At 49.8% G+C, this 18,382-nt stretch overlaps 1 protein-coding gene across 1 annotated transcript; it reads right to left on the bottom strand.

Moving 5' to 3' along the window:
* Window positions 1-14,567: 14,567 nt before the first annotated feature.
* Window positions 14,568-18,176, bottom strand: LOC122371842. Its single transcript, XM_043348573.1, has one exon. The coding sequence runs from the start codon at window positions 18,128-18,130 to the stop codon at window positions 14,816-14,818; it is 3,315 nt and encodes a 1,104-aa protein (XP_043204508.1). The 5' UTR covers window positions 18,131-18,176; the 3' UTR covers window positions 14,568-14,815.
* Window positions 18,177-18,382: the final 206 nt, after the last annotated feature.

Genomic DNA, 18,382 nt, shown 5'->3' with positions numbered 1-18,382 from the left:
GAGTTTAGGGGGGCAAACATTTAGGGGGCCAGGCAAGTCGGCGAGAATTTCAAACGTCCAGTCTTAGGAACAAAAAAAAACGAGCTACCCCTATTTTTCTCCTCGGATTTCGGGATTTTTTTTTTGATTTTTTTTACATTTTTGTCAGTCCGGCCAAGCCAGGGCAGCGCAAAAAAAAATTTGCAGCCACCCTGTTTCCGTGAGATAGTTAGAGAATAGCTCACCGGCGCTATGGACGGTCCGTCCTCTACCTCCCGCATCACCTCGGCAAGACCTCGTCCGAAAGGTCCGCCCGCGCCGGTTCTCAAGGGCTTCTGTATCCGGAGACCGATAAGGGTCGCAGCAGCAGGTTCATGTGTAAATGCCCACGACCAAAGGCCACATCAGCGTACCTGCGATACTATACGCAGTCAGGGTTGCCACGTAGTTAAACGTATTAACAGTTGTTTCCGGTAATAGAAAATGAGATCAGTCGATTAAGAATCCCAACAAGAAATAGACGAAGAACAGCGCATTTGTTTTCGGTCCTGCATTTATTGATGCAATTACAATGAACATTCCTTAACTTTGGGACTAAACTTCGCGAGCTAGCAAAATTATACAATAAGTGTTACTTTCGAGAGGAGATAAACGATGCTTCTACAGACTACATAGGACCACAGCGCAACAGCCAACGGAATCACACTGAACAGCGTTAAGTTCCCACAACATACTGAGCTTCTCCAACACCTCGCAAACCAAAAGCTCTGACTGAGCCTTTCTGTGTTTGTCCCCGTTAGATAACGGGGACGTTTCTTTGAAACGTTCATGAAAAAGCCGCGATTGGTAATCTTCTTTACGTTATTCCTCTCAGAAACCTATCTCGCACTTGTTCTCAAAGGCACGCAGTTATACACCGTTCTTTCTGGCCATCACTGAGTGACACAGCGGCAGTAGCTCAACCATTATCGGGGTTACATGAGCACAGTAAATACGTATTTAGCCGCTAATTCAAATAAGAACGCATTACCGACTCATGTAGCCACCTGCTAGTACGAATCGGCGATCCAATCCGCGGTTACATGAGCAAAGCAAATACGTATCACGATCGGATTCACCGCTAATGCGAATCAGGAGCGTACTACCGACTCATGTATCCACCTGCTAATACGAATCGGCGGTCCGAAGTCCGAACAAAATCCGCTGGGAAAGAGGCTTAGAAGCGAATAGGACCAAGATACGTATTACAGGAACTATTTTTTTCCAAAAAGAAACATTAAAATGCAAAATAATAGTTATTTTTTTCATTTGCTTCTTTTGAAATAATAATTAAAAAATATGTCGGTATTTTGTCAAGTTTTCAAAAATAAATATAGCGAAAACCAAAAAGAAAATATCGAAGTACTTTCAGTTGAAACATTTTTCCGACAGCACTACAGACGAATCAAGAGAGGCAAGTGCTCAATGAGTCAAAGCAAGACAACCTTATGTTTAACTTTTTATTGTTAAGTTAATTGAGAATGTTTTGAGCAGATTAAATGCAAAAAAGACATAGGATATTAAGTTTTTAATTCAGTCACCTCTATTGCTACGGAAGTGCGCCACATTTGTATGCTATTCCGTTTGTAGTGCGCATTACCTTCCGTCAGGCCGAGAGCCAAACTAGATCCGTTTGACGTCACTGATACGAATTTGCTCATGTAGTCGGTGCACTGAATGCGTTCTTGGGGAGCTGATGCGAATTAGCGTAGTGCGTATTTGGAACGGATCGCTCATGTAACCGAGGCACACGATTCGGGCCGTATTTCACAAGAACTATTCTTTGCTGAATGGAAACGTCAAAATGCTAAATACTAAGCATTTTTTTATTGGCTGCTTCGTAGAAAATAGCAAAAAGAAATGTTGGTATTTCGGTTTAGTCTTTGAAGGTGAATTTGATAAAGATAAAAAAATAAAATGAATGAAATATTTTGATAGATAATTTTTTTCTGACCATCCTGCTGTCGCTGCATGGCGAATCAGTGCACAATGACTTAAAACAAGAAAACTTTGTTTTCATTTTTTGATTTCATGTTAACTTTAATGTTTTTGAGCCTATCAAATGATATAAGTATTTAAAATTTAGTTCAGTCGTCCCGGTAAATGCCGCAACTGCGCCATGACTGTACGCTAATCCTATTCCGTTTGTGATGCGAATTACCGGCCATCGAGGAGTCAGCCCGGGTGAGCCAAACAAGATCCGTTTGACGTAGATAAAACCAGTATAACGCCTTCTGGGGCGACTAACGGAGCGAGCGAGAGGGTGGGCCTTGCACGTGCGAAATTGCGAGGGGGTACTTCCAACTGACTTGTGCACGGCACCCTACTAACCGGTCTCTAGCGATGTGCCAAATTTGGGCACAATCGGCCCAGCCGTTCTCGAGATCTGGAAGCGGCACCCTGCACGTGCGCACGTGCAAAATGGGTCCCAACTGACTTGTGCACGGCACCCTACTAACCGGTCCCTAACTGTGTACCAAATTTGAGCGCAATCGGTCGAGCCGTTCTCGAGATCTGGAAACGACCCCTGCACGTGCGCACGTGCAGCAGCACCCCAACTCTGGCACATGTATATGCAGTGCCTAGTGGGTGCCTACCTACATGCCAACTTTCAGCGCAATCGGCCAAGTAGTTACCGAGATATTGCAACAATTACAAAACTGACACCTCTTCGTTTTGCACGTGGCACGTGCATAAGGGGTCACCCACATGCATCGGGAATAGTCCAATACTTGGTAGAAGGAATGAAGCTACCCTACAAAAATTACCGCATGTAAATCGGTCAAGTGGTTGCTGAGATATAAGCCTCGCAAAAGTGTCCGCACGGCCGGCCGGCCGGCCGCTCATACTCAGAAATTTCCGTTATTCTACGTACCAGTATAACGCCTTTTGGGGCGACTAACGGAGCGAGCGAGAGGGTGAGCCTTGCACGTGCGAAATTGCGATGGGGTACCTCCAACTGAGTTGTGCACGGCACCCTACTAAGCGGTCTCTAGCGATGTACCAAATTTGAGTACAATCGGCCCAGCCGTTCTCGAGATCTGGAAGCAACACCCTGCACGTGCGCACGTGCAAAATGGGTCCCGACTGACTTTTGCACGGCACCCTACTAACCGGTCCCTAACTGTGTACCAAATCTGAGCGCAATCGGTCCAGCCGTTCTCGAGATCTGGAATCGACTCCTGCACGTTCGCACGTGCAGCAGCACCCCAACTCTGGCACATGGATATGCAGTGCCCAGTGGGTGCCTACCTACATGCCAACTTTCAGCGCAATCGGCCAAGTAGTTACCGAGATATTGCAACAATTACAAAACTGACACCTCTTCGTTTTGCACGTGGCACGTGCATAAGGGGTCACCCACATGCATCGGGAATAGTCCAATACTTGGTAGAAGGAATGAAGCTACCCTACAAAAATTACCGCATGTAAATCGGTCAAGTGGTTGCTGAGATATAAGCCTCGCAAAAGCGTCCGCACGGCCGGCCGGCCGGCCGCTCATACTCAGAAATTTCTGTTAATCTAAGGCAGGGCCTCGGCTAAGGAATTTTGACTGGTGGGCCACTTGGGCAGCGACATGGACTGCCCTTCGTAGCTATAACCCCCCCCCCCCCAAATTTTCGATTTCTCCCCAGATTTCGGCCACTTTATTCTGCAAAAAGAAAACGTCAGGATGGCATTAAAAAATGTAAAAAATGGACCTCGACCCCCCCCCCCCCCCCGACTCTTCAGAGAGAGGAGAGTAGAGAGTAGGGACCCACAACCCTCTCAGGGGTGATACTCCGGCGGTGCACATAAAATCTCACAAGTATGCACAAAATATTGACGCAGATAAAACTTTGGACGATAACTTACGGCCGGTCGGCTGTTAAAAATCAGCGAGCCCTGAGTGGATCGCTCGCCGACTAGTCGGAGATTCGGAAGCGGTCGGACGGGATCGGGCGTTGTCGGGTGGATCGGAAGGAATTGTGAACAGCACGAGTGCAACTTTAGTAAAGTGGGTTGTAGCAGGAACCCCAAAAGGGGTTTGTAGCAGCAGCCCCAACATCTCTGAAAATGATCATTAAGCATATTGGTGTCGCATGGAAAAGAATTGACTCAAAAGCCCAAGCGCACTGTGCAACCCTAATATTTTTCTAAAAAAACTAAGTTATGTACGCTTTTGGTGAACAGTGTCCCAAACCTCAGATTTCTCTTTGGTGTCTGAGTGGAAAATTCTAGCCACCCAAAATGTGAGAGTGGAAAATTATCCATTCTTATTCTTGAGTGTCATCTTCAGCTCAAATGAGAAATTTTTGGAACGCTAACTGTGAACGGTTCGAAATTCGTCCGACTGGTCAGATGTGTGACTGCAAGCATCATACCGGTCGTGAAGACGCATAATATCGCTTGCAGACTTCAATCAAACACTACCTCTAGTTTGACTCTGGCTTATATCATGTATATCGACGAGCCGTCTGAGATCGCTCGCAGGCTTATACCCGACCGTCTGAACTGGTCTGTTCTTTATTCGTAGTTTTTCTTTTAAAGGGACCCTCCCACCTTAACATTAGATTTGAGTTGAGATAGCCAAATTGGTGGCCATGGCCTGAAAATACCGGTTTGGGCACTCACAACATCGAAAAATGCTTTAATTCGGAGATATCGAATTTCAAACTTGCAGTTTTCGGATTCTAAGGGGCTAATGCATTGGTATGCCCCCTTAGAATTTGTGACGTCAGCGGAGATCGAACGATTTTAAATCTTTTACTAAAACGTTTGGTAGCACGCGGTGGTATATGCTGCTTTGCGCGCAACAAATGCCGCACTTTCAAATAAAGTCGCTAGGAACAGCGGAGATCCCAAAAAGTAAACAAAAGTAAAAGTCTAATATCTTGAAAACCGGTGAATATTTTTCGATGAAATTTGGTAGATATTCGTTTTTGCTCTTTCTGAACCGAGCGACATCACTTTCATGCCAATTCATTAACTTTTTTGAAGGTGGGAGGGTCCCTTTAACCGACTGGTCTGCGGCACATGCTTATGTGACTGCAACCACTCGATCGATCGGAAAGCTTGCAAGAACTTTCGCAGACCTCGATCGGCTGGAAGCCGCCGACACTATCTGTAATTGACAGAGGCAGACGTCTTTCACGATTATTGCATAAAATTTAAAGCCTCGGTCACACTTTACCGGATTGGACCAACGGACGAGAAACGGACGAAAACTGTCAGCGTCCGGTGATGTCCGTTTGTTTCCGTTGGACGTCCGTAAGTTTTGGGTACTATAGTCCACCCAAGAGGATATTGCAAACAATAGGTTGAAGTTTTTTTTCACAAGAATATGTTTCACCGATGGGTACTTTACAGCCTGAAAATGTACGATAAGATCTGCTATTTCAATTTGAAAAGTGAAAAATGTGAAAACTTCGATTTTTTCAGAAAATTACTGGTATGGGCCAAATCTTTGAGGCTGGTGGGCCATTTCGGGTCACTGGTGGGCCATTTGGCCCACCAGTCAACATGTTAGCCGAGGCCCTGATCTAAGGAAAGACTACGCTCGCTTCGCTCGCTCCGTAATTAGTCTCATGTAACCGGTGCCGTAGAGCACCGGTTTGTACGGAGCACCGGTTTGTGAGACTGTGGGGAGCTGATGCGCATTAGCGTAGTGCGTATTTGGAACGGACTCATGTAACTCATGTAACCCCGGTACATATCGTTCACTCAACCAGTTTTGTTTACTTGGTTCAAGGTTTCAATAAATCGCGTTATTATTAATTTTTTTTGGTAGCAGTAGCAGTAGTAGCACTGCTGATGGATGATGGACTGACATCACTGAAATCTATAATGACTGACATTCATGGGGCGGAGGACTTTTTATCAGCTCACAACTTAATATCACGAATATGACAAACTTCTAGTCCTCCATTTATTTCACATTTTCTTTTCAAACACCATATTTTTAGCATTCAAGTTGTAGTTTTTTAGGGGGGGCAAAAAGATATGTTTGCCCAGAGGTTTTCCGTTTAGGGGGGGGCAATTGCCCATTTTGCCCCAACGTAGATCCGCCACTGCGGGGAACCAATAAAGCTACAGCGCCGCAGAAGAGCGCATTCGATAGCCCTATTAACCCTATTAGTGGCAGGGGGGGGGGGTTGTTTTTATCCACCCCTCAGGTTTTTCGGGAATATCTCCGAAACCGCTGAAGCTACGATGCTGAAATTTTCTGACTTTTCCTAAAACTAAATTGGGCACATTCCCTGAAAATTTCAAGTTCATAACTTTACCAGGGGCGGCTCCAGAGCACTGGGAATTGGGGGTCCTATTCGTGAAGCGAGTCATTTGGGCGAAGATCACGATGCTGCACCAGTTTTACGAACAGTGAATGAAAGGTATCATGTGATAACATATACAAAGTTATTGTGCATCCTCTTTTGACACGTTTTTGCTATAATAGGCGGATCCAGGCGTCCAAAAAGGGGGGTTATTTTTTACCTCCCAACATAGGTGCCCTGACACCGCCTATGCATGACCAATACAATTTTAGTCGATCTCTCATAAGAAAATTGTAACATAACAAGACCATTGCCACCCTTTTTAGAAACAGTACCAACAAAAACCTTATTTACTATACTTTTTGTGTACCTCCAATCTCAATGATCTGTATCCGCCTATGATTTTTGAAAATGCATATTTTTAGGATCCATGTGAATTCCTGGTTCATTCTCTATCGATCGGCAAAAGTTGCGTTAAGATTGGTTCAGAAACCTGGCCGTGATAAACAGTCTAAAATGTATCTGCAATTTGCCCGTTTTTACCCCCCTCTACCCCCCTATTGACATTTTTCAATTTTATTTTTTTTTAGAAATGTAGATCTCGTTGAGCCAAATCGAATGCCGTTTGAATTTTGAAAATCGGCCCGTTAGATCTCGAGATATCAAGGGGGGGGGTCGTAAACAGCCCCCCCCCCCCTGCCACTAATATGGGGTAGCCAGGAGCCTGCCACTAATAGGGTTAACGCACTTTCTGAGCAATTTTCTCAGATTTGATCTAGGCTCTACGGTTTTGCCTGCGGAGGGCAAAAACTGCAAAAAAACAATTTTTTGGAAACAGTGTTTCTGCAATAACTTTTGGCTCAAGCCTTGCATAAGCTTACTTTTACCGGCATCGTGTTCCTCTCCAAGGCGCATAAAATGAACTATAATTTGACCTTGAAAGGTTAACTTGAAAATTTAACCTCAGGTCAAGGTCATGACCCGACCGGAAAGGGCCATGTTGCATATCAGTTGATCCGTATCATCGAGCTAAACACAAACAAGACGATTTCATCGCTCTAGCACGCCTCTATCAAAAGTTATTCGCGAAAAAAAAACTTTAGATACCATTCGTGACCTGAGATGACCTCAGGGGCATAAACAGGGGGTCACGGATACCATTTTCGTGTTCAGTGTGTCTTTGTTACTTATAATTCAGTGTTAAGGAGTGTTAATAATGGCTTTCGTCCAAAAGCGGAGCCTTTCAATTTTCTCCCATTGACTAATGACTTATGATGGGGAGGTCGCAAAATTGACCTGACCTTAGGTCATCGATAGCAAAATTCTGAGAGAAACATTTTTTGCATACTATTGCTCTTAGCAATCACTGAAAGTTATAAAGCGATCGGTCACTCAGTGTTGCTATGGCGGACATTTAAACTTTTATGAGGTGAGGTCACTTCAAGTGACGGTGACCTGACCTTGAAGGACCTTGGTCTGTAATTTTTATAACATGTGTAGAATGATAAGGTGTGCTAAAAGCGGCGGCCGTTTTTTTTTTAGATATTTGCGAAAACCCACAGGGGGAGTGTTCAACCCCCCCCCCAGCAGGGCGCGGGTTTTAAAGCGCGCTCCGCTGGGGCTCCTCGGGATAATATTTTCACGCCTCCTCAGAGGGGGAAGGGGGAACTGAACATCCCCATTCTAACGCGACTTCTGGGCATGGGCGGCGCCACCGGGGGGGACGGGGGGGACAGGTCCCCCGCTATCGAAAGTTAGGGGGGTACAGTACCCCCCCTATCGGCGAGGCCCGTTCAATAGTTGATAATAATGCATTGTAGAGTTATCCGTCGCATTTAATGCATCGTTGGTTAATCAAGGCAGATTCTGAATAAAGATTGCTGTTGGGATGTATCGCAGGGGGTCCTGGTCATCTGTAAAAGGTGCATAGAGCTGTGATGCCTGTAGTTATAAGGTGATCGCAGGGCCTCGGGGATCGTGCCCCCCCCCCCCTTCTTGGGGCGCCAGGCAGGGTTATTACTTCCCCACCCCACTGCCAGACCCCATTGCCGACAAAACCAAGTTTACTGAAATTCCATAAAGTTCCGTTACTATATGGATATTTTCCATTCCTAATTAGTCAAATTCAAGCATGGCAGTTCTACCACAGGAACCATTTGAAATCTATGCCATTTAAACCCAGCACTTGTGGGGACAAGTGTTCGGATAGATCACAGGCATGACGAAAAAGCACGCAGTAGCCCAAGACCTTATAATTGGGTAGCATCGGCTCCCTCTCGTCAAGGGGTTCGATAGCACTCGTTTTTTTTTTTTTGCAAAACAAGCTCGGTCGGCGGCCGAACGGCTGGGGGTCTAATCGAGCCCCCCCCCCCTCCCCTTCTTACGTCAGCGGCTGTGAAAATGCCATTACCAGCTGTTGAAACATGGCAGTTGCTTTTGCATGAGTGCACGAAAGGGTTTTAGGTACGTGATACGTGAAAGGTTCTACATGAAAATTGAGATACACCAGCTTACCAAATCACTGAAAACACGATTTACACCCCATTGACACCTTAAGTTGGGATTACACCCACTTTACACCAGATATGCACCAGAAGTACGCCAACCTGATGCCCATTATACACCGTTGTTAGTCCCTGTTTGCACCCATGAACCTTTTTAACACCGCTCATACACCGATCCGCTAAATATACCATCAACACACCAGGCGAACACCCTCGTTGAAACACCATCTGTACACCTAGGTGATGCCCAGATCGGGGTGTAATAAGGGAATAGATCGGGATAAGAACTTTCTGGAAACACCCTTTTTACACTATACGAACACCATCGTTGAAACACCATCTGTACACCATATGGCGATGCCCAGATCGGGGTGTAATAAGGGAATATATCGGGATAAGAACTTTCTGGAAACACTCCTTTTACACTATACGAACACCATCGTTGAAACACCACCTGTACACCTAGGGTGGCGATGCCCAGATCGGGGTGTAATAAGGGAATAGATCGGGATAAGAACTTTCTGGAAACACCCTTTTTACACTATATGAACACCATCGTTGAAACACCATCTGTACACCATATGGCGATGCCCAGATCGGGTGTAATAAGGGAATAGATCGGGATAAGAATTTTCTGGAAACACTCCTTTTACACTCATTGAACAAGGAAGCAACGCCGTTTTTCGCGCGCTTTCTAACGGCTGCCGACATGACGTCAGCGCGGCCGACCAATGGGAAGCGGCCTAGGCCCCTGCGCGGGCCCTCGGCCGACGTTAACGGCTCAGTTTCGCCGTGACTGCGACTCAGGACGCTCCGACGAGGGGAGCGTCCCAAGTGCTGGGTGGTGAAAAGTGAAAACCTCTATGAAGTGAGTGCTGTGAGTGCGGAGTGCGACGCAGGATCTCCCTCTGGCCTAGCGGGACGCACCACGGTGCCTACCCGCGGCCAGATTCTGCCCTTCCTAGGAGCGGATGGGCAACGACCGCCCAGGTACGCCCTTCACATCGCGTCAACGACTCTCAGCAGCCGACACGCCGTCGAGGAACACCAGGAGCCAGGTGGCTCGCCAGCTACAGTTCGAGCTGGATCGATCCGAAGGCGGTGCCGGGGGCGCGAGGCCCACCCAGCCGGTGCTTCTGGGTGACGACCAGCTGGAACAGCTCGCCCGCCGAGTGGCGACTCTTTTACAGCCGCCCCGGCCGGGCCGCGCTGCCCAGCCATCGCAACCAGACTCGACACCTCGGCCGGGTTCGGCTTCTCAGCGCCCCATGGACGGCCCACCTCCGCTGGTGCTCCCGCCGCCCGAGTTTAACCAGCAGTGGCGGAACTACCTCTCTCAACAGAGGCTTATCAACGAGAACTATCAAACAAGGGACCGCCAAGAAATCAGAGTGCTACTCCTAGCCACTGAGCGGCCCCCGGCCGACATCCAAGACCAGCAGTTCCTTCAAGATAGACTGAAACTGTTCGTCATAGTCGGCCACCGCGGCTGGGCGGCCGCGCTAAGTTTCGTATGCGCTAAGTTTAGTTATGCGTTTCGTTTTAAGTTTCGTTGTAATAAATGTTGCACCAGCTGGCTGACTTTGGTGACGGGTCTGCGAATGAAAAAGGTGGGGAGCGGTGGTGTTGGGGAGCGGTGCATGGATGGTGCTAGCCGGGTGTACCGTGGGTGCTAGGGGAGTGTAGAACAGGAGTAAAATGGGTGCAAAGAGGGTGTAGAACAGGAGTAGAATGGGTGCAAAGAGCGTGTAGAACAGGAGTAAAATGGATGCAAAGGGGTGTAAAACAGGAGTAAAATGGGTGCAAAGGGGGTGTACAACAGGAGTAAAATGGGTGCAAAGGGAGTGTAGAACAGGAGTAATTTGGGTGCAAGGTGGTGTAGCACAAGAGTAAAAAGAGTGCACATAAGGTGCAAAGGTGGCATAAAGCTGGTTCAGGGGGTGTAAACCCGGTGCAAGTGGGTATGATACGGGTGTCATATAGGTTTACTGGTGGTGTTGAAAGGGTGCAAGAGGGGTGTATGAACGGTGTTCGACAGGTGTACAGGGTGTATGTTTGGGTTTCGAGAGGGTTAAGATGGTGTTCTTCTGGTCTAAGTAGGGCGTAAAGTGGGTATCGTTTTAGACCACACCCCATTTACACCAAAAAAGGAATCATTTGAGTTTTGAGTGATTGTGCTCATGTGGTGCGCTCGGTTTTACCTTGACTACCTAGTCTTTGAATTCTGGGGTGAAACAGACCAGTCAAGAAACCTGTTCCATAAGGAGACTGAGAGCCACTAATGCTAAAGAGATGAGGGATGAGGTTTTCAGAGACCTTCCAGTGGCGGCGGAATAGGGGGTGCAGGGGGTGCAGCTGCACCCCCATCGAAAAACATGGGGGTGCAAACATATCTTTTTGCACCCCCAAAATCCGTACAAGGGGCCCGTTGCACCATCCAATACATTTCTCCTGAAAACCAGTGATCGGGAAACGAACACTGATGTGGAATCATCCGGGATGTCCAATTATGGTCAGGAACGCCCCATGCTAGTCTTTGGGGCCCCCACACCGGCTAGAAGTGTCCCGAGCCGCGTTTGGTGCTCCACGCGGCATCTGAGGGCCCCACGATGGCCTCAGAGGGCCCTTTTATGACGATCTCTGAGGGCTCCCACTTGAGGACTTTGTCCCCTGGGGCCCTATAACGGTCACTAAGGGCCCTCATGACGACCGCTGAGGGTCCCACAGAGACTCCAGGGCCCCAAGGAGACTCCAGGGGCCACGCTGGCCTCTGAGGACCCCTATGGCCTCTGAGGGCCCTTAGGATGATCTCTGAGGGCTCTCACGACGAACTCTGTCCCCTGGGGCCTTATAACGACCACTAAGGGCCCTCAGGACGACCGCTGCGGGTCCCACAGGACTCCAGGGGCCCCACTGGCCTCTGAGGGCCTCTACGACGGTCTCTGAGGGCCCTTGTGACGGCCCTAGACCCAAATCAAGTCTGAGGGCCCATTTGGCTTCAGACAGCCCATAAAGACCCTCAATATGGCCAAGGACCCTCATGACGACCTCTGATGATCCTCTCGAAGGCATCTAAAGGCCCTCACAACAACTTCTGAGGACCCCAGGACGGTCCTTGAGGTGCTGAGGGTCCTGACGACGACCTCTCTGGGCCCTCACGATGGTCTCTAAGACCCAACGCAAGTTCCAAAGGTCCACGCTGCCTGGCGTCTGAGGGCCCCACGACGGCCTCTGAGGGCCTCGACGCAGGCAGGCTCCAGGGGCCATGCTGACCTCTGAGGGCCCTCTTGACGGCTTCTAGGGCCTAACGAAGGTTTCAAGGGCCAACGCTGGCCTCTGAAGAACCCTACGACGGCCTCGGAGGGTCTCAACTCAACGCAGGCAGGTGCTAGGAGACATGCTGGCCTCTGAGGGCCCCGCAGAGTTCAGATTCAGATGATCCAACGACGTTTGTGGACCTTACGAAATACGAAGGTCTCCGAGAGCTCACGCAGACTCCTGGAATTCCACACTGATTCTCAGGCCCCATGTCGGCTTGTTGAGGCACTCTATCTGCTCTTGGTGCCCCGTCGCCGACCTCTGAGAGTCTCAATGTCGCCTGTCGGAACTTATGGGGCCATGGGCCCTACACCGGCTTTTATGGACCCTACATCGACTCTTGGGACTCATGACCCATGAAATGTGGGTCTAAGCGGCTTCTAAGAATCCCCATGCTGGTTCTAGTAGCCGCCAGCCGAATATTAGGGCTCACACGCGAGCTCCTGGGACCCCGTGCATACCCCAGGGGTCTACCTGCCTCTAAGACCCCACACATACTTTTGGGGCTCAAACGCTTGCCCCTGAAGGCCCCACTGAGACCCCTTTCCTCTATTCAGTCCTCCATACCAGCTCTTTAGGCTAAACATCGGCTCCTGTGGCCTCCATCCCGGCTTTGGAGGGCCTCCATATACAGACTTTTTTGGGGTCCGATGCCGGTTTCTGAGAGCCCTCAAAAGACTTCCGAGCCTATGTGAAACCTTTCAGCAACTTTCAAGGGACCGACCCTGATCGGAGGGCTCATTCAGTCTGGGGGTCATGTAGGTCTCTGGAGGAGTCTCTATGTGGTCGGTTTCCAAGGGGCTTCTAAACGCGGTCTTCTTGGAACGGTCTCGCAGGGCCCTCAATAGTCCACTGCGGATCCAGAAAGTGGTTTGAGACGCTGCGGGTGGTGGCTAGACTAAAAGATTAGCCGATAAAAACTAGCTGCATTTGCTTCTTTATGCTTTCATTATTTGAGACAGGTAGGTACACTGCAATTTCAAACCTTTTACAGAACTTGCGTGTATGGGGAGAGTTTTCCAAACCCTTCGTTTTTCATAAATCAATAAAAATCACTAAAAAAAAACTGAAGGGGGCCCAAAACTTCCAGAGGGGCCCCTTGAGAAAACTTTGCATCCCCATCCAAAATTACCTTCCGCCGCCACTGAGACCTTCATTACCTCCCAAAGGGGGTGCCCCGCCATTTAACAATCCCTGCTGTAGTTGTTACGATTGGATGGTGAATATGAGAACGACTGCAGGTCGTGCCAGCTCGATCATGACGAACACAATGGTGCCGACATCACAGCTCTACTGCCATTTTTGACGAAGTTAATCAACAAGGACCGGAATCCTACCCTGGGGTATTTCACCTGCAGAGGTCGCCGGACCTGAGACCCTTTCACTCAATTTTTTCAACGGTGCATGCGCTCGTTTTTCCCGCGAAGCTCTTGGTAAGTAAAATCCATCAGAAAGTGTGAACAAATAACGGCTGGTGACCTTCCATGACCTAGCATGACCTTTTGAGTGACCACTGACCACCGATGACATGACCACTGACGGCTAGCCATTAGCTGCACCCTGCCCGTTGCATATGGATCAGGTAGTGATGTCATGATTCTGAAATTATATTGCAGTTTTGACGCACTTGTTAGAGCAGAAGACATTCCCACTTTTCCTCCATGACTATATGATGGTGAAGCCATGAAGCTGACCAGACGTAAGATCGAAAATTTTGAAGTACGAAACGTAAGAATAGCTACTCATACCTAGGCAATTCGCAGCTTGTAGGAAACCAGCTTTGAGTTGGCAAGACTGCAAATTTTGATTTAGAGGCAAGGAGGCCTGAAAAGGTGATCGATCTTAGGTGTCCTAGGATAAGTTTGGAAACGGGATGCACCATTCGATGTGTTTTGGGCTTTGCCAAGTTTCGCGGCATTACGTGCCTCGTTTTTTTTTTTGCATATACGATCAGTATCTACTTTTGGGATTTTCGGTCAGGCAAGTCCCCCGTCCCCCCCTATCGAAAACCCGTGGCGCCGCCCCTACTTCTGGGCAACACAGCGACGTGCGGAAGGTGGCGCTCGAATGAGCGTTAGTAACATAATCATGAATAAACTAATATGCCTACATAGTTTTGTAGAAAATAGTTCACTTTTAGCATGGGATTTTGAACTGGAATAGCAGTTGTGTAGCTTGAGCTGAGACTAGCACAAATCAGAAGCTTTTACGGCTCAACGATCACCCTAGACGAATATATTCCATTTCTCGTTCCGAAAAGAGTGCCTTGCAGAGGAATGTGTGCCTTGCCTGTAGTTGGCGATAGATTATAAAGGAAACTTTTGCGTTAGTTAAAATGTCTATTCGAGTACGAATACGACACAATTCTGTACAAAACAAGGTAAGTAATTACACTTTGAAAAGACGTCTTCTTCAAATCTCTCTCCCTCTATCTCTTTACTTCTTCTCCCTCTTTCTCTCTCTCTCTCTCTCTCTCTCCTTGCTCTCCCCTTCTCTCTATCTCTATTCTCCTCTCTGCTCGTTTCTTTTCCTCTTCTCCCTGTTGGATTTTTAAATCAATTTTCTTATCAGTCCAATTTCTCGCACTATTTTTCTGTAAGTGCCGCACATTAGCTGTCTTTCTAAATATACACTGTGGCACCTCTCACAAACTATAGCGTAACACAAATATTCTTCTAACTCGTACACTCCCCCCTGATCTCCGATCATCTCAACTGTGGTTCAGGTACACATTCTGCATCGAGTCTGCTGCCTTGTTACGCGACGTCCTCTTCCCAATGGCTCGTTGACAGGCTGTTGCCGGTCCTCTTGGTCAGGCTCGGTCCCACTCTGCTCAAGCTCAGGCGTCTCAATCAGCTCGTGACTGGGCGCCCTCATATCTTCGTTTGTGCTCTCGTTCACATCCAGCGTTGGTTGTCGAACAGAAACTTGCACGAGCCATGGTTCCTCCTCATCCGCCGCTGCTCCCCCCAGCTCATCTTCTGCCGCTGACCGCTGGCTGTCGCAGGCAGCAACTGGTCGTAAGTCACGCACGTGACGGGGTATACCGTCCACGTCAACTGTTTGTGGAGACACCACGTTGGTGACTGTGCCAATGTAGCTTTGCGCGTCACATCGGCGTGTCGGATCTCTCACCCAGACACGGTCACCGACCCCAAACCGGCACGCTACGATTCCGGGGTTGCATGCACCGGCATCGATCCCACGCAGTCTGACTTCGTATCTGTACAACGCATTGGCCGGTGCTGTTTCAGGGTTGATGTCGTCTTTGGGGGTCACATTGTGCCAATACAAAGCTTCTTGCACTGAACAGCCCGTGCGGGCTACGGTTCGTTTGATTGAGCGATGGCACCTCTCTGCGATCCCATTTCCTGACGGCTGGTGTGCGCTCCGGAACCTCATCGCGACGCCCCATCGTTCGGCGAAGGCTATGAAGGCGCGACTCCGAAAAGAAGCCGCGTTGTCAGTAAGTATCTCGTCTGGTGGTCCACGCTCACAAAAGAGCTGTTCTAATTGTTCTATGATAGCGGCACTGTCTAGTCTCCGCAGCTGTCGCCACACTGCGAAGCGGGACGGTCCGCTGTCCACCAGAGTCAGGTACTGATGCGCTCCCACATGAGTGATATCCATACTCAGCCGCTTCCACGGCCCAGATACGCTGAGATTCCCTTTCTGCCATTGGACTGGAGCTGGATCAATGGACAGACACTGTTCACACCGCCGTACCACCGCTCGTACTTGACTTTTGGTGACCGATGGGGCGGCTCTCCGGCAGAAGTAGTAAGTCCGTCGCACACCGGGATGCCCTGTTTTGTGATGGATGCGACGGATCATCTCCTCGACGTCGACGTCATCTTCTGCTGCTACTGCAGTCACGTCAGCGGCAGCCACGACGTCATCACCAACCGCTGTCACGCTGTCATCCGCCGCCGGAGACAGCCACCTCTGCGGCACTCGGGTGAGCACGTCTGCTCGGTTCTCCTTCGACATGACGTACTGCACGGTCACGCTCAAGTTGTATTCTTCCACCGTCGCCCTGATTGTTTCCAATCTTCGCCGTATCAACATCTCGCCCGCCGCCTTGGTTTTGAGGCGCGCTTTCCCTGACAGGGTATCTGTCAGCCAGTGGAAGACGGTTTTTGAGTCCGCCATCAGCTGCACCTTCTTCACTCCCCACTGGAGGGACATGTTGACTCCCTTCAGAGCTGCGTCTAGTTCCGCCATGTTGATGTGGCTACATTCGTCGCGCCGCAGCCAGCTGGCGTCCTCAACGATGGCTCCGTTCATCTCCACCGCCACGCCCAGCGCCAGGGAGCTGGCGTCGACCCACACCGTCGCTTCATCGCCACTAACGTTCCATCGCCCACGGCCTGGGTCCGCTTCCTCCACTCGCTGCATGATCTCCTTCACCATTTGCAGCACTCTGGAGTCCTTCACTTCTGTGTCCCACGTCGCTGTTGTAGCGTTTGCTACCCGCTTGACGAAGGAAGTGGCAGGCCGTAACCAGCCACATACCGGCAGGTGACCGACTAGCCGGCCGCACAGAGAGAACAGCGCCCGCTTGGTGAGTGGTTGCTGAACGCTGCCGATGTCATTGTCTCGTGTCCAAACCAAGTCACTTCCTTCCTTCTGCACGCGGAGTCCGAGGACTCTAGCACCGTTTGACAGTCGTTCGGGTTTGCAGTCTAGGCCGTACTGCTTGAGATGAGCCTCCACATGCTCCGCCGGGACCACGCTCTCGTTAACGAAGATGTCGTCGATGAACGGGGATGTGCCGCGGTCAACTTCGGCGTCCCAGCTCAGCACCGCTGCCAGTATCTTCTTCAGCACGACTGGCGCTAGGTTGATACCGAAACCAAGTCTTGTTAGACTGTACCGCTTTCCTCGGAAAATCACGGTTTGGTAAGACCATAAGGATTCTTCCACCTTTATCTGAAGGTACGCCTTCCGGAGGTCTATCAGGGCTCCGGCAGTACCCTGTTGTCGCCATAGCCGAAGTTTGTCGGCGCAAACGTCGGCATCTGCAGTATGGGCGTCCACGTGCTCATTCAACTGCCGAAAATCCAAAACCGGCCTCACCTTTTCCTTGTTTTTGTTCACCACTGCCATAAGGGGAATGTTCCCTTTGGGCGGGCCTTGCCGTGCCTCATCGTACGGTTGCAACCAACCGTTTGCCACCCACTCTTGCAACTCAGCGTCATACTCTTCGCGGCACTCCGGCGACACATGGTACTCGGCGGGTCCACCTTTCATCGTCTCTGGCTCCGAGCCCGCCGCCCACTTCCATGCCACTGTCCACTCACGATCTTTGTCGTCATAGCGCGCAATAAAATCCGCACCTTCCACAGTCCTGGTTTGTTTTTCTCGCACCTTGAATTTATCATCATTCTCTTGTTCCGTTTCTGTGACATTCTTGCACACATCTGCTTCTTTTTCTCCACCCTTTGTCTTTTCCGTTTCTGTAACCCTTTCGCCCAACTCTGCTGCGTCCAGCCGTGTTTGTATCTTCGCTCCTTCTACGACGTCCTCACCACTCACACTCTGTTCCTCTTCTGCTACGGCAGCTCTCCACCCTCCATTTCCATCCTCCGATCCGAAGAACGCACTTCTGGCATTTACCAGTACAACTCCACCCAGAGCTTCTATTCCATCCATGCCCAGGACTAAATCAAATCCAAGCGGCTTCTCCTTTACCACCAAAGCATCAATCGTGACGCTTCGCTCCTCACCGAGGCTAAGTTCGATCGGACCGACTCCGTCGCAACGATAAGCTTCGCCGCTCACCGTCTTCACATTTGTCTGTCTTGCCGTCCACTTGCGACAGAATGACTCGCATACAATGCTCTTAGAGCACCCAGAGTCGATCAGAGCCAGTCCGTGCCTTCCGCTGATATTCACTGTTCTTGTGGGCAAGGCGCCTGGAATCCGCGCGGAGAGGAGGCTGGCGCTGACATCTCCACTCCCCGTGCGTTTCCCGGACACTGAGCCGCTACATGTCCAGTCTTCTGGCACTGGAAACAGACAATCTTCCTGCATGTTCGTGCGAAGTGGCCCTCCTCTCCACACCTGTAGCACCTCACTGCGTCGCGCTGTGCCTGCTGAGGTCGCTGCCGTCGGTTGAAGGCACCGCGCGACTGGAGGCGGGGCGCCACCGCCGCCGCTCCTGTGCTGCTCTCATCGGTCAAGAGCGCCCGTGCCCGACCGAGCACTTCATTTAACGTCAAGGACTCGACACGAGTCCCGGCCCTCAGCGTGTGACGCACCGATTCTGGTAAGCCAGACACAAAG

Source organism: Amphibalanus amphitrite, unplaced genomic scaffold (genome assembly GCF_019059575.1).
Source record: "Amphibalanus amphitrite isolate SeventyFive unplaced genomic scaffold, NRLGWU_Aamphi_draft 001284F_arrow, whole genome shotgun sequence".
In the NCBI taxonomy this organism is placed as follows: Eukaryota; Metazoa; Arthropoda; class Thecostraca; order Balanomorpha; family Balanidae; genus Amphibalanus; species Amphibalanus amphitrite.
Note: the sequence above shows the minus strand (reverse complement) of the source record. Positions and strands in the feature narration are given on the sequence as shown.

Coding starts and splice junctions, on each gene's coding strand:
- LOC122371842 (XM_043348573.1), bottom strand. CDS start 18,130: ATGCAGGAAGATTGTCTGTTTCCAGTGCCAGAAGACTGGACATGTAGC.